This window comes from Carassius gibelio, chromosome B6 (genome assembly GCF_023724105.1).
Source record: "Carassius gibelio isolate Cgi1373 ecotype wild population from Czech Republic chromosome B6, carGib1.2-hapl.c, whole genome shotgun sequence".
In the NCBI taxonomy this organism is placed as follows: Eukaryota; Metazoa; Chordata; class Actinopteri; order Cypriniformes; family Cyprinidae; genus Carassius; species Carassius gibelio.
Window position 1 is genome coordinate 22,264,911 of NC_068401.1, and position 21,091 is coordinate 22,286,001.

At 36.7% G+C, this 21,091-nt stretch overlaps 1 protein-coding gene across 4 annotated transcripts; it reads right to left on the reverse strand.

Moving 5' to 3' along the window:
* Positions 1 to 79: 79 nt before the first annotated feature.
* ptprnb (protein tyrosine phosphatase receptor type Nb) lies at positions 80 to 20,991 on the reverse strand. Of its 4 annotated transcripts, none has more exons than XM_052559117.1 (23): positions 20,669 to 20,991; positions 18,455 to 18,505; positions 17,594 to 17,704; positions 16,826 to 16,931; positions 16,602 to 16,728; positions 16,179 to 16,491; positions 15,915 to 16,052; positions 15,757 to 15,791; positions 14,472 to 14,752; positions 14,190 to 14,276; positions 13,136 to 13,215; positions 12,498 to 12,562; positions 10,571 to 10,780; positions 10,060 to 10,311; positions 9,096 to 9,243; positions 8,752 to 8,825; positions 8,206 to 8,283; positions 7,591 to 7,710; positions 7,343 to 7,509; positions 2,287 to 2,340; positions 2,011 to 2,075; positions 1,836 to 1,909; positions 80 to 1,636 (listed from the first exon to the last, which is right to left on the reverse strand). In XM_052559117.1, the coding sequence occupies exons 1-23, from the start codon at positions 20,742 to 20,744 to the stop codon at positions 1,565 to 1,567; spliced, it is 2,784 nt and encodes a 927-aa protein (XP_052415077.1). In that variant the 5' UTR covers positions 20,745 to 20,991; the 3' UTR covers positions 80 to 1,564. The 4 variants fall into 4 exon arrangements, with proteins under 4 accessions (XP_052415077.1, XP_052415076.1, XP_052415078.1 ...); XM_052559116.1 differs by having other exon boundaries at positions 16,164 to 16,491; XM_052559118.1 differs by lacking the exon at positions 18,455 to 18,505 and having other exon boundaries at positions 16,164 to 16,491.
* Between the last annotated feature and the right edge of the window lie 100 nt (positions 20,992 to 21,091).

Consider the following 21,091-nt stretch of genomic DNA (forward strand, 5'->3'; position numbering starts at 1 on the left):
AACATAATTGCTCAATATTATCATATCTACTTAAAATTCAAATAAAACAAGGAATAAATAAAAAAGACATACACAGTGATGCTGCTGCATCACTTAACAAGTTTTATTAGTCATCACAAGATACAAAATGTTTTTTAATAATTTTTTTTTTTTTTGATTTGCAAGAAGAATAGAACATTTAAACAGACCACAATAACCAGAAAGAGAGCAAAGTAGAGAAAGATTTCGACCAAGGAAAGGAAAAGCAGGAAATTCTATCTCTCTGGCTTCTCAGCATGTTCTCCAGAATCAACACATTGTTGCTGTCACATTAGCATTTGACTTGAGTTCTCATGGAATTAAGTGTAATGGATTTGTCACTGAAATGTGGATTAACTAGGATGAACAGTGGGGAGACATGTATAGGCTCAAATGGAATCTGCACTTTTTTTCCACATTATGTTCTGCTTGTGTGGGCAGTTGTCATAATTCTGTGTAATAGATTAAACTTTAAAATGGAAATCAGTGAACATGCAAGAAGCAGAGGCATGTTTAGAATTCTGAGGTCACACTTTCCATGCAAGCCTGCACTTGACCATGGCTTAAGTTGAACAGGAGACCCTACAACAGCAACGCTTATGCTCATTCTGTTTTTCCTCCAAAGTAAACAAGAGGATTGTGAAGCAAACTCCCATAACACTGATGAAGTGTACATAACGGGACTAAGTCATCACCACGGTGAAACAGAGGGCTGCGTAAAACGCACTTCCCTTTAGATAATTACATCTTTGTTACTAAGAGTGAAGGTGAGGAAGAAATCTGATCCCGAAGATCTTAAATATAGGTTCAAGTAGTATATTTTTGTGTCTATGAGCATTAATTTAAAGGAGATTTAATATTACATGCTGTAGGAAGGTCATATTGGGCAGAACTGGTTGGGATATGTGGTTTTCACTGTTTTAAGTGCAGGAAAGCAGCAAAAATGTTTTAATCACAAACATAAGCCTTCATAATGCTTATAATGATTTCACAATATAAATTAAACTATGCCTGTCTTAAAAAAAAAAAAAAAAAAAAAAAACATCACCCAGATTACCCACTGGGTTAAAAGAAAATCTAATTTTAATGTTTTTTTTATCTGATATTTACCTATTTTAAAATTGAACTTAATATTAGTCAGAAATACAAGTGCTAAAAGTTTACATTTTAATTTGCTAATAGAAGAATCTTCCGCGGAAAAAATAAAGGCTGCACAAATAGTTTCTCACAACTCTTGTAGTTAAGCACTTGGCACCATAAAAGTGGATCTTTATCTAGTGGAAAGCATGACTCTAACAAGAACCATAAAGATTAAAATATTGCACAATAAAATCTCTTACCCCTCTATACCACAATGCAACCCAACACACTTTAGCTGTAACTCGATTTAAGTGAAAGATTTAGTAAGAGAGTATTGATTACTCATGCACATCCCTAATACTCAGTGGCCACATAAGGTATGTATGCACACATGCATGAAGTTGCTATGTAATTTATGAGTGTGTATGTATGCATTTGTGTGCCTGCTCAGTCATGGGCATTTGTTTCACTGTGGTAGAGCTTTGAGAATAGCATTAACCTCTTCAGCAACAGCGGTCAGTGCGAACTCAAACTGATCCTAAGGAAAGAAAAATATAGATCAGCATTTCTATTTCACAATCCACTCCAACTCTTTTCATAACACTATCAGCACCAGTAAAAAAGATATACAGCAGTTACTGCAAGTGAGGGGAATAGGAGAGGCTGCTGATACTATGGTGTTTTATGGGTACAATAGTGCTTTGATTTTTGCTCTGCTTTTTTTCCCCCTTCATTACCTTGGTGCGCACCATTCCTGGCCTCTGGTCTCTAATGTGTTCCAGGGTTGCAGCAATATCGATCTCCTTTACACCTGAGTTGAAAACAAAACAATAAACAACAATGTTCAGCATGCCCTACTTTCTTAAACACTATTTCTTCTCACAAGCTTTACAAGTTTCATCATGTGCTGACCTTTAGCCATGCGGTTCAGAACCATGTCAATCAGGATGTATGTTCCAGTTCGGCCTGTACCATCACTGCACAGAAGAGTGATACAGTGAGAAATATGTTCTGAAAAAACATCTTATGTGCAATTTATGAACATACAGTACATTCAGAACCAATGCAGTACTCCATATAATACAAGAATATTGTTTTTATTTCAAAACACCTAATAAAATGCATTTTAATTCCATAAAAAAAAATAAAAACTTGAATTCCTCAAATGCATCAATGTATTATAAATACCTGCAGTGCACAATGATGGGGCAGGAGCGGCCACGGTAGCACTTATTGACTTTCCTAAGGGAAAAAAAAAAGAGAGATTTCCAGAAGGAAATACTAGTGCTTGCAAGGCAGCAATAGTTTTAAAGTCAGATTAGCTCAGGACTTAGGCTGTCTAGTTCTGAGTAAATGAAATGACGGTTAGCAGTTGTCATGACATGTCGATCTCTGTCAGCCAGCCAATTCAGCAGGTTGAATTTTATACATATTAAGTAACAGAGATTGTCTGGGACAAGTAGATTTTTTTTGAAGGGGCAAGTGAAAGAGAATTTTACAACAAATGTGATTAATACATATAATTAGGGAATCACAAAACTTCAGTGAGAATGATTCTGATTTTATTACATTTGGTGCAAACAGCAATTTATAGTGGTTAATGTACTGACAGTGACAAGGCTGTGCAGTTGAGGCTCTCAGCCTTTTTCTAGATGTTATCCATGTTTTATTTCTCAATGACATGCAAGAAAACAACCAAATAAAGATTATATTCATATATATATATATATATATATATATATATATATATATTCATGAAGGTCTATAGAATCATCCAAACAAAAGAAATCGTCCATGAGACCTATAGTTTTTTGTGTATTTAGTCAAAAGTCCAAGCGGTATTGGTTGGCAAATGACTTGTAAGTACATATCATGGGGAAACTGGGTTTTACTGTGTTAATAAATCAAGGTTATTGGTCTTGTTTAGTGCTTTTTGCTTTCATAATATCCCACCTAAAACATAACTAAACCCTTTAACTGACATATCTACTGTACAGTAGACCTTAATTTAATAGGGAATAAATCTTTCCACAGCTCTACTGCCCCTCTTCTGTGTCTGCTTTTGTCGTGAGGGGTAGGAATTTCCAGTTTTCATGTGACAGCAGCAGTTTACAAACTTCAGTCAGTCACACAAAAGTAAGACTGGAAAGATAAAGAGCAAACACATGCATGAAGTTGCTATGTAATTTATGAGTGTGTATGTATGCGTTTGTGTGCCTGCTCAGTCATGGGCATTCGTTTCACTGCGGTAGAGCTTTGAGAATAGCATTAACCTCTTCAGCATTAGTTCTCATTAACCTCTTCTTCATTCTACTTATTTTCATTTAACTTACACACCTCTAAGAATGAAAATATCAGCATGATCAATAATGAGTAAATAAATAAGCAATCATGGGTGTAGCCTACACATGATAATTATTTTAAAAAGCATATATTTAAAAAAATAATATAATTGATTTCATGAATATCAAGGACTTCTGTCAGGGTTAATCCATTTGACCTAATCAATATGTATCAATACAGATATTTTACATATTTACGTCACAAATTATAGCATGCAAACATGTTTATGAAAATGTATAAAACTATTTATACCTTGACTAAGTAAAGGAACGTTCAGCCAAAAATGGAAATTGTTTCATCTTCAAGTTGCAAACCTATGGGTTTCTTTCTTCTGTTGAGCAAAAATATGATATTTTGCTGAATGTTGGTAACCAAAAAGTTAAATGCGTAATTGTCTTTCAGATATAATTTTGTATTATACAGATGTAATATTTTCTTCATTCTATTTATTTTTATTTATTTACTTTCATTTAACTTTTTAATACACAATACCCTGTTAGGGCTACTCAATGGCTGCACTTTATTCTGCTCAATGTTTTAAAACAAATGGGTTTGTTGTGTTATCATATTCAAGATATTATAAGATAGATGCAGCCTTTTCCAGGGTTTGCATCAAATGTTCTTTGACTTTTATGCATGATATATTTGTTTATGAATAAAGATTGATCTGATGAAAGCAGTTAGATGCCAAATGCTCTCCTCCTATTAAAATTTGACATTAAATGGGTGAATACACATAGGACACTATTAACATGACTATATGCATGAAACCATTCAGAAAAATTTGGGCACAAATGGGTTAATGCAAATCTGCCATGTTAAACAACAAACATCATAGTGTTTTAATTACATTTCTAAATATGTAATTACATTAATGCCTATAGAAATCTGTATAAACTATAAAAAATATATATATACTGTTTAAAGGTTTTGGCTTGGTACAAATATTTTATGTTTTTGAAGTTTATTTTATTATGCTCATTAAGGCTACATTTATGGTTTGATTTGAAACACACTAAAAAGTTACTCAGTTACACAGTTAGAAAACGGTTTTCTATTTAGTAGTGTCCTATATATGTTTATTTTTCCTTTTTTAAATGTTTATTTTGGTATAATGATGATTGTGATTTGTATTGATGACATATATTTAATTTTAGAAGTTTAAAAAACAAAACATTGTGATCTTTATTTATCATGGCAGAAAATTTTTTTTTGCTCTGGGTATTATTTATTTTAGCATTTATATAATAGTATGATGATTGTAATTAAGTTTAAATAGTGCCTGAAGTGGAACAAACTGAGTAGTTTAAGACTAAAATAACTGCAGATATTTGTGAAAAACTAAATGAATAAAGATGAGAGAAATTTCAATACAGTGGTTGCCTTGCAAACACTGTAAAAATCGAGGTTTATGTAGAGTAGAGACCCACAGAGCTCACAGGAAACATCAGGACCATTTTACAGCAGAGAGTCAGAAAGATCAAACAGAGCAGAATTATACCACAGTCAAGAGTGGTAAGAAACAAGCAACATTAACACTGAAATTTAGGAACATGAGTAAAAAAGGAGAGAGACATAGAGAAGGAAATGAGAAGAGACTAAGATGAAGAGGTAGACAGAGAATCACACAAAGAGAAAGTGGGAGGAGGGAGTTAGGCGATGGAGCGTTTCATCAGCGTTGCTGCAGCCACACCTGTCTGTGCTCATTTTTGTGACTATGCAACTGGAACCAGACTACTAGCTGCAAACCACAAAAATGACACAGACAGCTGTGCAATACTCGCTACTGCGCTCCATCGCTCTCAGAAAGAGACAGAAAGTGGGTAAGAGGTTCAAAGAGACTGTGGTAAAGAGACTGAAGAGAATGGAGGAAATAGAGTGAACAGTGATGGAATGACATCATGTAATGGCAGCTAGAAGAGAAGAGAGAGCAAATGGAACTGGAAATTACACACATAGAACTATCACAATTATGGAATTTTGCAACTAATTATTCAGTCCCTTTTTTGTGCATGACACTTATAATATAAACTTACTACACACACAGCTTAAGAACTCATATGTTCACCCTGAATTAAAAAAAAAAAGATAATTTATAAATTACTGTATAACAGTAATAGTAGACTTAAAGTATTATTTTATAATACTACTACTACTTAGCGGTGTCCCCGACTAAGGATTTTCATAGTCGAATCGGAATTTTTTAATCTTGCCGATATTCTTATGTTTGGGGGCGGGGCAAAATATATTTTGTCAAGTCAGACATTCGACTAACATAATTACTGATGTTAACACGCAGGAAAAATGTGTAATGAACACCTTGCAGATATAAACGGGGTAAATAATGTTTTATGTTTTGATGAACAGATAGCTAACACTTAACGTCGACGAAACTATAATTTTTTTTATTTTTTTTACAATAGCGTAATAATATACAATAGCTCTCATTATAACGTTAGTCTAAAACATTAGCAGTTAAATGTTCTGCATTTCTGTTTTGAGCTGCCCACGCTGAAGATGACCAGTAGAGTGACGCATTTGATAGCAAGTTTTTAATCAATGGGATTCAACTAATAATTTCATATAGCATACGTTTTGTTATTTATACAATATAACGTTAATTTTAAGACTAATAGGCTATTTACAAAAAGGGCCCGAATGCACATGAACATATCTGCGGGGCTCTGAATGCGAACTCCTTTTGTGGAAGCATTCTTCACCAAACAGTGTGCAGAAACACGGCAGCTAAACTCTAAAAATTCATAGCGTTTTAGTATTATGTTTTTCTCATTATAATAGTATGTACATAACAGTCCCAGTCATAGTTATTAATATTCTGCATTGTAGTTTGACCTACTCTCGCTGTGCACTAAAGAGATATCACCTTAGTACTACAATGAAGGGCTTGACTCAAAACCAAAAGCATCTTATATCAGGTAAATAATATATCCACGATATATATACACTGGCTGAAATGTTTTGAAATTCACTAGTACCCTACCTGTTCGTTTCCCTGCCACCAAGATGCTCCTCTGTCGGTCACGGATTATGGAAAGTAAAACATAAATCTATAGGGGTGTTTGGGTTTATTCACGCACTTTAAAATATTAATTCAAAGCTTCTTTTGTTTCAGATTCTTACATCTTTATCATAATAGGCTGTATATTAACTTATTGGGATAAACTGGTAGTTCTATGTGAAATCAGACATTTGAGCTCCCCCATATAGTCAAAATGGCATAATTAATAACACTCCACAAATATTTGACTGTTAGATTGGTAGTCGAATCAGGCTCCTCGAATCAAAGCATCGATTCATCGATTATTCAGGGTCACCCCTACTACTACTATTACTACTATTGCTCAGGGGGAAATTACATGAATAACAATATTTTAAATATGTATAATTTTAACTTAATATTTAATTACTAATAATAAATAGTAAATGAACAAAATACAAATATATCTCAAATTTAAATCATTAAAATGATACAATTTCTGATTTTATTATATACTTTTATTACTATTAGTTTGCAATCACTTTTTTCCTGTACACTTTTTTTTGCACAGCAGTTGTGGTCATTTCAAATAATTACCATTAAAGCAAACCATCATGGCCAGATGATTGTTGGGCCTAGATGTGTAAATAGTAATATATACTTAAATACAATAAATATATAAAAAGAAATACACACATTCTATATAGTGTTCCTGTAGCTCAAGTGGTGGAGCATTGTATGTCAAGTGCAAGGTTGGGGGTTTGATCCCCCGGGAACACATGATAGGTAAAAATGTATAGCCTGAATGCACTTTAAGTCGCTTTGGATAAAAGCGTCTGCTAAATGCATACATTTATTTATTTATTTTATTTATTACATACTATGTGCAAGCATGCGCTGTACCTGCGGAAGTCCAGTAGAGACCGTGTGGAGGTTGGTATTCCCTTTGCAGGCCAGCTCAAGAAGTGGAACTGAGTGAGAGTACGAGTTTCCTGGGTTTGGACGTTCTTCAGGTAGAAACTCCGCACCAGGAAGTCATTACACCAGATATGCTCAGACACCAGGTTCACCTGAGTGAAATAATTAAAGGGGAACATAATATCTGATGTAGTTTACACTACATAAAGCAAACATCTCAAGTACATACAAACCTCATAAATGTGGTAGAGAGAAGAGCCCTCATCGGGCCAATAGCGATCACACTGCTTTTCTCCATCCTCAACCAGAGCCGTCATCATCACTATGACTGTACACCCGCTCTCCCAAACCATCTGTGCAATACACATGGCTTACAAAATATGCCATTTACGCAGTATTTACATAAATGCACAGAAAAGAAGCACTAATACATAGAACTGTGTAATTTTTTTTTAAGAACACTACCATTCAAATATGTGGCATCAAGATGTTTTTAAAATTCACCAAAGCTTCAGAACCAAGGCTCCACTTTTATACTTTATCATATTTAAAAAAAACAATTTTTTACATCTGTGTTGGTAAAACTGAAATTTCTGCAGGCATTACTCCAGTCTTCAGTGTCACGTGATCTTTTAGAAATCATCCAATAAAATATTCTTAATATTAATCATGAAAACCGTTGTTTATAAATCAGTTTATTGCATCCTTTTTGAATAAAAGTATTAATATCCTTGGGGGAAAAAAAAGAATTTCATTGATCCCCAAACTTTGAAATGGTAGTTTATTTTCAAGCAACTTGAATATCTTTTAATATCAGTGACTACATTAAATCCACACATGTGACTGACCTGCCAGAAATCAGAGATAGTGTGTGAGAGAGGACCTTGGGTGGCAATATACGCAGGCATCCGGGGGTCGTGCTCGATCTTAAGGGTCAACAGGAGACAAAAGGTCAGGGGTCAGTGCTTTAGCCCTCTTAACCCTGGATCTGCCCATCACCACGACAACAAGCCATTCATGTGATCCGAGGTGCATGAAGGCTTAATTGATGATCGCTTGCTCTAAACTACAACAGAGCAGCAGGGGATTCCAGACCTACACATTCTGAATGAGATCAATACAATGTAACCATGGCAACACTGAGAGGGGGATTCCGAACCCAGTGGCAGCCTTACACCTCTATGAAGAATAAATGGATTATCGCCTTGGTAACAGAAAGAGATGCAAGGAAAAGAGGGCTTTCTAGCCTTAGCTTTCTATCTTAGATCTCAGCTATAGAGAGCAGGAAAGAGACCATAATAAAGGCTCTTCAAAGTGTCATGTTTCCATTTCTAAAGAAATAAGTCACATGATGAGGTCCAGGGCAAAGAGGACCATCAAGTGCACATACTTACAATGGTGCTGGCATTGATGTAATCTGTCCTGGAGGGGTTAATTTCAGCCTTCAGCTTCACTCTTGAATGGTCATCTGCAAAAACAACTGACATTTACAAACCTAATCTATTAAAAAGAGGAAAAGTCAATCAGGTTGTGTGACGAAACACAGGTTGCGTTCCAAATGCGTACTTATGCACTAGTCTATGCCATTTTTTGTATAAAAAATAGTGAGAGTAATGTGTTCAAATTGAAGATTTCCTAAAAGACAAAGTGGACACCTACCCTTCAGACACACTTACATAGAAAATGAAGGAGTTTCAAGACAAGCAGGGGGGTAGGGGAGCATTGGGGTCTTACTCACAGGGCACAGCATCGGCACAACGGTTCTTCTTGACGTTACTTTCACTCTGGGCAGCTGAGATGGTGCTGAGTTCTGCCTGATAGGAGCACAGAGCCTCCCACTCTTTGAGCAAACGGTCTTTATTCTTCAGATGATCCTCCATATATGCCTAAAAAACATGAAAGAGACCATAATAGAGACCCCTTACTTCTCAGCTGCTCATTCATGTGATTCTTAAAAAACACATGAAAAATGGGAGAATGCTAATAAACCAACTATATTAAAACAGAAACAAAGCATTCTTTATAAAACCATGGCATAAATATGAATTTATATAAGCAGCTGAAGGGCAATTTATATTCAAAGCATTAAACAAAGTGAAAAAAGTCACACACACACAAAAAATCACTCTAAGAATTATAACTACAAACAGTTACACTTAATTTGTACAGTGTACACATTTTTCCAGTGCAATTAAACAACAAATACTAATTAAATTACTTAACTGCATGTACGTTCTAATTACTAGGGTTTGGTTTAGTTTTTTATTACATCCAATTATACTGTTATTACTATGTTATGTACATGTAACAAGTGTTACACCTTAAAATAAAGTATTATACTGCAAAGTTTTAATAATCATTCTAATTCTATGGTAGTATATGCAAGTCCACACCAAAAATATATAGATAACAGCAGAGGAACAGTATCATTGGAATCACTTTCAGAATAATTTTTTTTCAGCTGATTCAACCTTAAACAGCACAAGCATTTAAAGTGCCAAATGAATAACCGGCAGCATGCCTATAACAGACATTATCTGACAATAACAGAACGTAATAGTCCATTGCTTTGGATGCTAATATAGTTATCTTTACAGTTATCATTCTTGGTGTAAAATGGGCTTTTAAGGTTATGCATTGAAAGCTAATTTGTATTTTTTTTATTTTTTTTTGCATCTGTAAATAGGGGGTTGCATGTCTACCAGTATCATATGCCCCGTAGAGATATCCATATTAGACTGCGCTGGCTCCTCACACCAGGAGGGGGTGCTGCTGTGCGAACTAGGGCTTGGCTGAGGTGCATCACTGAACTGTGAGGACACACTGCTGACTCGTGACGTATCCGTTCCTCCCCCACCTCCTCCTCCTCCTGGACTGGCACCAGTTGCAGCTCCGACCCCGCAGTCCTGCCTTCCGAGAGAGGACTTAGCAGCCATGTGCTGTCGACAAAGATCCTGAGAAATTAAGAAAAGACTACTGACAAACTGCAGCACATTCTGCATATGCAATTCAAAGTAACTAATTATTGCAGCTAATCAATTTGCTCTGGTTTGCTTATGGTCAAATCAAATAAATCTGATCACATTAGTATCTGACAGTCACATGCCATCACGAGCAAAGCTGCTAAAATCAGCTGGGATTCAAATAGATGGTTGCAGAGAATGTTTGTACTGCAGATATGTGATGCAGTGCGTATGCCAAACCGTTCCAAACCTGGTACTCATAATGCGTCACATTTCCTGCTTCAGGTCCAAGTCCCAGTTTCCCTGAGGCCAACTGGCGGGCATGGGTGCGCAGGCAGGTGATGGTCAGGGCCCCCACCAGGAGTCCACCCACACAAGCCACACCCACAAACATGAGGAACACCCACTGGGTGTTGTCACGTACACGTGTTGCCACTGGCAACGCATGACCATCGCTCTTCTGGAAAAATGGAGAAATGAAAACTAACATATGAATCATAAATCATTATAACATCCTATAGCCCCAATTAATGTTGTTACCATCAAAATAGCAGATACAAACAAGAGATGTAACCCTTTTAATAAGCTGGCGTCTGGTAGGTGTTCTAGCGCACTATGACTGCTGTCGCATCATCCAGGTGAACTGATGGTGAATCACACTAATAGTGGATGAGGAACCCCCCCCCACAATGTATGTATATATATATGTGTGTGTGTGTGTGTGTGTGTATGTAATTCAATATGATTAATTAAAAATTAACTCTCCCAGAGGAACCACAAAGGACTGTGCATCTGTAACATTTTGAAATGGAAAAGTGAAGAGAGTCCATGAGTGAAAGACGAACATTAAAACCGTACATTCAAAACAGGACTACCCATCCCACCCTGCTGTCTGGAAGTATGATCTCTGTGGGGTCACCGGTTGCTATGGCAACATCACAACGTTTGATGTAAGCCTCATGGCCATTAAAATGTCCATAGACAGAAAGCAAAGAAATGATGAGAGAAAACAGAGGAAAAGACTACATAAGTCTTTTATTACAAGGTATTTCAACACATATGAATCCCATAATATTCTCTAGCCTTCTGCTGGAATGATGCAGACCACCACACAGGAGACAGGGGCATTACATCACTCCTGTGCACACCGCACTGACCTTGTCGCCACAGCAACCATCTTTACCTGACATCACTGTCTGTGCGGAGATTCTGAGTGCAAATCATTCTGATTGGTCATTTTTAATGCGCGTTCTTTATTCCAACAAATCACTGAGTAGTTCAAGGAAAACAGTTTAACCACTGCCGCAGGTTCCTAGATTCAAATAAAACCAAACTGGACCGTCTCTAATGTGGCCAGTAAACTAATTTATTACAATTCTGGCTCATAAGCCTGAAACCACTGACTTCGAAGGGGGAGTAAAATGAATGAATGCAGGGAAAAACAAGGAGTTGGACAGTATGTGGTAAAAACCGTCACATTTTCATATATTTTTTCCCGCCACATGTTAGTCTGTAAGAGATTTCTAACGATAAGCAAAAAACGTTGTCAAATAAATCAACCAAACTGAAATGACAGTTATTCGCCTATTACCGGGATAAAAGCAGATTTATATGCTGTTTTAATATAATGTAAGATAACATTAACACAACATAAAATGTATTTAAGTTCAAGAGAAAGTTTAACTCACCAAAAAAATCAATAAACTAATGGAGAATGGAAAGCGCTCGCGCCCGGTGGTCCGCTGAAGATGAGCAGAAACCTCTAGGTGCAATAACCGTAATTAGAGCTCGTTTTTTTCCCGCCGGTTTGACATGTGAATTTCGTTCAGTTTTGTTAGGAACTGTAATGGCTGGTAAATTTTTGTTCGCAGGAAACGAACAACGGTGACGGAGCTCAGTCCTGGCACGGACATCTTGCTGTTTCGCGGAAATGTTGCGTTCTGAGGGGAGAAGCATTTGGGATGCCAATCGGCCGCGCGCTTTGGAGTCGTGAACGCCCCTGACAGTTTGACACGTATGATGTCGTTGTCATAGCAACACAGCAAATGAGACGGGGGTGGGTGTCAGGGGTCTTGTGAGATATTCCTCCTCAAGCATAGAAGAGAGAGAGAACTTCGTGGGAAAGGACTAAACAACGGGTAAACAAGTTAAGACTGTATGTTTCTGCACATCCTTACCTCCCCAACACCTGCCTGAAGCACCTTTAGACCAGTCTCAGATTCTAGAAGGACCTTTTGAGCCACTGCATGTAAAACAATAAATGTGAAGACAGTCACAGACAGCTTATTCTAATGTTATCTCAGCATAATTGTTTTTGTAAGCTGATACACATAAATGAGACATTTACATGAATACTTTGCCAGTCTGCTTAATAAAGAAATAAACCACACAAGTTATGCATTACTGTGATTTTATCATGTGATAAATATCACTGTAGTGCACATGCAGCTTCAAGTAGAATTTGCTGTAAGCTGCAGTAACCGCAATATGATAATATACCAATGTTAAGTTACAGACCAAAAATGCTGATGACTCATGCTGCACTTATTTTGTCAAATCAAATGCTCCTTAGAATAAGAATGCTCCTTCCCTAATAATACTTACATCTGACTAGTGCCAACTCAGTGGTAATATAAAATAAAAGCCTTTTGCTATTTAAAAACCCTGAATGTCCTGTTTATGTCAAGACAACAATACAAAGCCTATCAGGTATTTAAGTTTTACATTAATTTGTATGTCTTTTGAGCCATCTCGAAAACAATTGTGTGACAGATGTCACTCTTAATAGACATTAAACATTGTCTTCATTACTTACCAGCTTTTTCGGACACCTCACTTGCTGTTAAATTCTGGCTGTTTGGGAGCACCCGGAAAGTGACAGCTGGACCAACCACACTGTGGAGCAGAATATTTGATCACATGCAAGTTTGGCATATGATTATGTGCAGGGTTTGAATTTAACCTTTTTTACTCATCAGCCAGTTTGGCTTCAAATTATTAGAAATAAACCAGATTATCAAAATGTAAGCATAGATTTAAATATATTTATTAATAAGTCTGACTCTGAATCATTGAATGGTTTTCCGTTTAATGACCTGTAATCATTGTTTGCAGATACCATAAAAATTAAATGAAATACAAACAAATTCTCTGTGAATCAATTTTCACAAATTGTAAATGCATGCCATGGTGTGTTGCTTCTCATCCACTGGGAAATCGTCTTTAAGCTTTGTCTTGGAGGCTCATGTTAAAGGAAGGGCTCTGATAGTGATTGCATGCAAATTTATGGATCACAATTTGTCAAATTGGCTAGTGAGTTTACCCACCTCGGTTGATTTTCATCCGCATTTGGTGGGTTGGTGGGTGTTAATTTCAGACCCTGATTATGTGTTAGATATTGGGATCCGAGCAATAAAGAGAGGAAAAGTAGTGGAGCAAATCCACTTTTGAGGTCGGTTCATTCCACTACCTTTTCTCTCTCATTCTTTCCCTCTTAGCCATCCCCCTCTGTCTTCCAAGGACAATGGATCAAGGTTCCAGCTCACCACAGTTTGATTTAGTAAAACGAGTTTTTACTAAATTAGCATGTGCTTCCAAACCACATCAACAAACAGCAATCAAGACTGTTTGCATTGATTAAATAATTGTCAAATAAATAAACCATTGGTTAAGCTAAGTAAGGTTAAACAGCTTGACTCCGTCCTTCCATTTCTTAAGAATCTTTGTTAGTAAATGCCTTTGCAAGCTTTGTGAATTAAAAAATCTTAGGGGTTAGTATACTTTCAAGATCTAATCAAGGCCCACTACTAAAGCAAAATATGGGACTATACTCAGCTGTTTCCACCTCCCTGCTCTAAACCTAGGCCTACCTGATATTGATGAAAGAGCCAGTGGTGAGATGGATCCTCTCAGCAAGGGTCTTCAGTAGATGAACCCCATTGGACAGAGTGAGAAGGCTGTAGAGACACATACACATTCATACACCCACATACACACTTTCACAAGCACAAACTAACACAGAATTCACGAAAACAACACACAAACAGACTCTCCACTGAATAGCCAGTTTGATGTGTGCCCCCAGGTCTTACTTCAGACAAAAGGAACAGCCACATAAACTAAAACTGAGTCCAACAGTCTGTTAGTTCTACCTCTGATTTGTGACAATGTATCCAAATTCCTCCTTTAACTTGGTTTCATTCTTTCCTGGCTTCACACTCAAGGCTCCCTTTCCAAGTTGTCCATCCTCTTGTTTGAGAGATGAAGGCCCTAGTGCACTAGCAACTATTGGGGTGGAGTTATCCTGGGAAGCCCCTTGGGAACCCTTGGGAGAGGTTTCGGACCCGTGGTTGAGTAAAGAATTGGAGGAATTTGAAGCCGGGGCAGAAGCCTTCTCCACCACATGGGTCATCTCCCCCTCCGTAATCTTCATCTAATGGAGCACATAACACATGCCATGTCAAGTTAACTGCCTATAGATAATAATTTGTTCCATTTTTGATGTACACTGAAAACAAATAGGTGTAGGAAAAAAAAATAATTTAGAAATAACACATTGAATGAAACATGAAATTTAAAGTAGAAAAAATGTAATTAAAGTTTCTTGTAAAATGTACTTCATTAGTATTTGTTTTATTAGCAATTTCTAGTCTTTTCTCTCTTTTTCTCTTTAAAATGCTTTTGAGTGGGCCATAAAGCAGTGTATGTTTATTTTCTAACCAACCATGATTATTAATGTAACAGGGCCGAAAAGTTATCACGTTGCAGCAGTACTGAAGCACCAAAGATACTGTGTTCAGAGATAAACTAATGTTGGCTTAGAGGCCTAAAAGATAAAAGACCTACAAAACAAATCACACATAATCATGGCTCATGTTTCCCACATATAATATATTTATGTTCATAATATTTTGAGTTAAGAATTGCTGCCCCCTGCAGGTAATATATAGGATTACTATTGAGATCAACAAACTTTGTAATATTATTAAAGGCTGGAATGCTCTATAATTATTATTATTTTTTTTTTTATTTTTTTTTTACATATTTACAGTTTGGACAAAGTCAAAGCCGGTCTGCAGAGCTGACAGATTTGACAGTAAATTGAAAAGTGTTTGATGGACACCTCCAGTATTTATCTTCAGACTATGATTACATTGAGTCCATGTTTGATATTTTAAGCCGGATATTTTATTTTTTCTTCTTTCATTTTTCATGTGTCTTCCAGCTGCAGTTTTTTTTTCAGGAATGTACTCAAAGTCTGGTATTACATGATCCTCTGCTATTTTAAGGTGGGATGCTCAGTTTTTCCTCTGTAGCAATTTACAAGTCAGCATGTGTATGATGATTAGTGTTTTCAAAATCATATCCAAATTTTAGCCAGGTAGTGTAGTGCAGCCTTAAATCACTTAAAAACAGCAGAAACATTTTGATGCTCACCACTTTTGGAGACACAGAGGAATCCTTTGTTTCAGCTGCATGAAGGAAATCAAGCATTTATGACTTTACATATTTTTTTGGAGTTCCAACTATATGGTGTGTATATCTTTAAGATGTATACTGACATTTCATAGAAAGTGAAATCTAAGGGTGCTCACGTGTTCTCTGATTGTTTGTTGGTTCATTTTGAAGGAGCTGAAGGACAGTAAATAGACGCTCAATCTCTTCAGGTTTCAGATGGTTTAGATCAAATCCATGTTGCAGGAGCAGCTCATTTAGGCTCTGTTGAGTGGTTCCTGGGGTCAGAGTTTAGAAGTCATTTGCCAAAATAGGTAAATACTTTGTAGAAACACATTTCAAAATGATAAACATTAACACTATATCACCACTGTGCCTAGACAACACACCATACTTCTGAGGACCTTTCTTTTGCTCCTGTTGGCTATTGATCTTTTCATCCTGGGAAAATAAGTCTTTGTTATAGTCCTTGTAGTCAAGCGGAAAGTCCAGATCCTGGAAAAAAGATGAGGTGGAGTGAGGTGCTGCCACACCATGGCGTGATGTGGGCTGTGCAGGCGAAGAAAGGAGGAGAGTCATCAGATCCTGCAGAAGCTGATCATCTTTATCTAGAGATGGAGGAAGTGGTGAATTTCCCCTAATATGAGTGGAGGCTGGTGGGTACCTGCCTCCCTCTACCAGGTTCAAAGAACGCTCCTCTTCATCTTGGTAACCATACTGTAAAGCAGAAAGACATGATGATGGAATTAAAGAGAAGCAGTTGTAGACTAATGCTCCAAGCTACAATCAGTGCAGTTTAACAAAGGGGTTTGTGTTTGGGCTCTCACTCGCTGGTAACTATAAGGATCCAGGCTCTGCATATGGAGAGATGACTGAGGTGGATCAACAATCATGTAGTCCATATAGGGCTGCACCATTTTGGGCTTGAGCTGGTTTGTTTGGCCACTCTGAGACCTTTAATAATGGAGAGATTCAGAAAGAAATCAATGCAGTGAAATAAAAAAAAAATGGAAAGAGAGTAATGTGATTACATGACAAAAGTAAGAATTACTCTGTGGGTGGGCCATTCTTTATCCCAGAAGAAATTGGGATCTTCTGAACTTTGCTAAGCTCTTTCTTAATCATTGATTGGGTGACATCATCCTGCCAAGTTAATCCTGCAAAATAATTCACATTGTTTATGTTTGTAAATGACAAAATAAGAATTTCAATGATAAAGAAAAGGAAAAATCTAGTTAAAAATGTCACATAAGTTCTTATTTACTCTTTGTATTTGTTTTGGATTCTAACAACGCAATTTGTGGTAACCATTAAGTAATAACATTACATATCAATAAAAGTAATATCATGAGTTATTAATATGTATTTAAGCTTTTCACAAGGTAAGGATTCACGATTGCCCACAGTGGTACTCTATATGATGTATCATCCTAAGGTTTTCTTTTTAAGACTCAAAAAGGCTTTTATGCCCTTTTAACTTTATTCCATAAAAAATAATTTAAAAACATTCTTCATAGAAGTAGTGTTTTAAGTCCTTTATATGAATTACATTTTAATGTATTTCTTATTAAATTACAAAAATGGGCATCATGTCATTGACTCATGGTACATTTACGCATATATTTAAGTGTTCATTTGACCTTGGTTACTGTGGCAACATGGGGGCGATTTTCTGTCACATGCAGGTGGATGAATCGTCGCTTGGTCCATTGTGTTTACATTGCGTTGTTGCTATGGCAATGACATTTTTTTCAAGCAGAAATGTGCTTAGAAATTCAGTCTGCACTGAACCATCTTCAAATTTCCATGTGAAACTCACCTTCCTTCATAAGTGTCTGCAGTAATGACTGCAGTCTGTCCAGTAGAACTGTAGTCACCCTGTAGTGAAACCTTTCCTTCTTTTGTGTAAGACACTGACCAAAAAGCTCATCTGTAACACACATTAAGAAACCTTAGACTATATCTTTTGTAGGAATACAGACAGTGGACATTGCCTGCTGAGATCAGCTTTTGATTTAATGTATTTGTACTAGTCACATACACGTTTGTTATCAACGTTTATCTGAGGGTCTCTTCCTTTCTATATTTCACTTCCTCACCCCTGCTCTTTCTGCTTTTATTTGACATAAACAGAGACTATGAAGAAGGTGAGGTTGTGATGTCACAGTTGCCATGGAAACGGTTGAAGAACACTGATTAGGTAAGGCCAGGTGCTGCTGAAAGTGAGTGTTTACTGTGTAGTCAATGATTTTTTTTACACACTCTACTGCACATATAAGCTTTTATCAAACAGCTACAAATAGTCAAAGATCAAACATATATATATATATATATATATATATATATATATATATATATATATATATATATATATATAACAAGCATTACAATATTAGTTTTTTTTACAACAAAGTCAGCAGATTTATCAGCTTTACAGTGAAGACTAAGGTAATTATATACACACAAAAATACCAAAAGGTCGGCAAGACTAATGCATGAAAGCTAAATAAAATAAAAGCTTGTAGGATAGTGCTGATAACATTAAGTTGTGCCATAATTACACAACTGTGCCAGGGATATATGGCAAGTCTTATCATTATTTTGCTTCTTTTTTTTCAGTAATGAGCTACACATTGTACAAGGGTCAAAAACTGAATCTGAAAAATATGGCTGCACTCACCATCCCAGCAAACCTGACCACTGAAGCACAGGCCTCCATCAAACAGACAGCCTTGACAGAGAGAAACAGAAAGCGAAGATAGAATATGAGAGGGTAATTGTTTTTCTGACATTTGACAAAACAGACAAGCAAAGACCCTCTTTTCTCATATGTGTGCAGGTTGTTTCAAGATTTCAAGACAAACATGCCATAATATGAGTTCCAGTTCCAGAGAGAGCTAAATACAGATCACAAGTACAGATCTAACTACTTCTGGACCATATGTGTGTGCAATTGATAAGCAGATACTGTCAGTCAATTTAACACAATAGCAACATACAAGTAATGATTTGGAATAATATCCGAACACCATAATGGACATTAGTAAAGATTTGCCAGAATTCTGTGAGACAAAACAAGCAAGGGCGGCTCCAACTGCCATCTGCTTCTCCATACAAATGCTCAGTAATAGGATTTACACAAAAGAATTCTAAATAACTGAAAAAAAAAGCAATATCAAGATCTGTAGGATAAGCCAACTGCTCAAGTTTGTTTGAAAGCATAACAAAATGTGCACTCTGCCAATCTTTCATTTCCTCCAGTACCCTTGTGCTCTCTCAAACACACACACACACACACACACACTTGAGAGTTGGGCAGACACACTAGTCATACATAATTGAATCATTGAGATGAAAGTTGTTTACATGAGTGGGAGTTCCTGCTCAAGTCTTCTATACGCCTCCTCTGTCAAAATATATGTAAAGTCTTACTGAGACTGTATACAATGCAGAAAAGAAGAGAAGAGAAAAGCTAATTGTGCACTGTTTCTTAATCTATAACCAATAATTTAACATTTTCTATTTCTTCTGCCACCTTAAACACATGGAGATCAATTTAAGCTGTTCGCCTTCCTACACAACAGCTCTCTCATAGCTTTATGATTTATTCCCAGAGAGTTCTGTATGCTTCTGAGAGACGTGCGCCCTGACAGTGACGGCTGTAACAAGAATGACGTGGGATGGCTCGTCAGTGGTGAGTCAGCCTGCAGAAGAGGAGCTAATACAAATGCAATGCACAAGCGACATACCATCTCTTTATGACACATGTAATCCGACCCCCCTCGCAAACATGATACAACCCATCGACTTCACATCAATTGAGTACAAATGTTCTCAAATCGACCCATCGTGCGCTATTACAGATTAACTACTTCCGCTGTCCATGGTGCTGAATTTTCAAACCACAACAAACAGAGCAATACCTCGCAGCAATGGACTATAACCGCGAAAGAAAATCTTAAAATGTTTATAAAGACAGGATTGCTGACTTGTTGAAATTATAGTAATGACACTAAATAATCACATAGTACCACATTAAAACACTGATAACTCTTCCCATCACAGCTAAGGCGGCTCGCGTCGGTGGAGTTATACATTTCTACTAGACTAGCAGTGTAGGCTGCGTTATTGCGGGGTCTCTGAATCATGCCGTTATCTTATGTCGCCAGATTGTCAAACCCTTCCATCCCTTTTTCCTGAGAATACGAATATTATATAATACAGTAAGTTAAAAGAATAATGCAAATAAGTAAATTAAAATTTTGCACAACACCCCAAACTTAGTTTAATAATAGTGCATTTACATTTTGAACAAAACAATTCAGGTAACATTTAAGCTAAAACATTTAGCCAAAATAAGATCAATTGAATGCTAATAATTAAAATACAGATTATTGTTTTTCCTTAATCTTAAAGACAACATTTGAAAACGAGGCACATTTTCCACAATGAAACATTATCTTTAAGCGTTGCCATTCATTCCACCCGAGACAAGCTTTATCTCATCGACGTCAACATTTACAGCAAGCACACGATTTTCTATGACACATTTCTATAAAATTAATGCAAACAAATTTACAGATAACGTTATCATGCATGTAAATACTTCTTGTGCAAGAGTTCCAAACCAAAAAATAACGCGTTTTTACCAGTTCCTTAGGCATCTTTAGATGATGAATCTCACATAAGCTTTTAAGCAAAAAAAAAAAAAAAAAAAAAAAAGATAAACAAAAAAGGAATCTAGTCTATAGCCTATTGCATATGCATTTAATATAAGTTGTGGGGGGGGGGGTGCATTGTAAAATCTGATATTTAATAATTATCGTTTTCCAAAGTTAAATCATGCATCATTCAATCAGCGGAAGGTAACCTGTGGCTCGTGCTCTTGACATACCGTATCTATCACCGGTGCCAAGCTGACAACACGCAGTCCCCAAACAGACAAGCATCCACAGAAGAGACGCTTTCATCTTCCCTCGGCTTTTCTTTCCACTATTCTCGTTTACATCGACATATTTAGATGACACAACGAGCAGTGTGATGTTGCGCGTGCCAAACTCAACAAACACGAGACTTGGGTAAGAGTGCGATAAAGATGAGTGTTTGCAAGGAGCACCAGTGCGCTCCCGAAGGGAGGGGGTGAGAGGACTGGACAGACAGAAAACCCGGAAAGTGGGCACGACGATCAGTACAGTAATGCAGTTATTTTGAGTAATACACAAATTACGTCATAGTGGCCATTATTGGTCTGGGGATTGGAATTCATGCTTACAAATTCAAGACATGTGACATGCTCAGAAAATAGCATTAATGGAAG

Bases quoted from the DNA above. Each gene is read 5' to 3' on its own strand.
- ptprnb (XM_052559116.1), bottom strand. From the start codon at position 20,744: ATGAAAGCGTCTCTTCTGTGGATGCTTGTCTGTTTGGGGACTGCGTGT. The intron at 9,244-10,059 runs GTAGACATGCAA...CATGTTTTTTAG, and splicing joins CTACGGGGCATATGATACTG to GCATATATGGAGGATCATCT. The intron at 1,637-1,835 runs GTAATGAAGGGG...TTCTTTCCTTAG, and splicing joins CAGGAATGGTGCGCACCAAG to GATCAGTTTGAGTTCGCACT.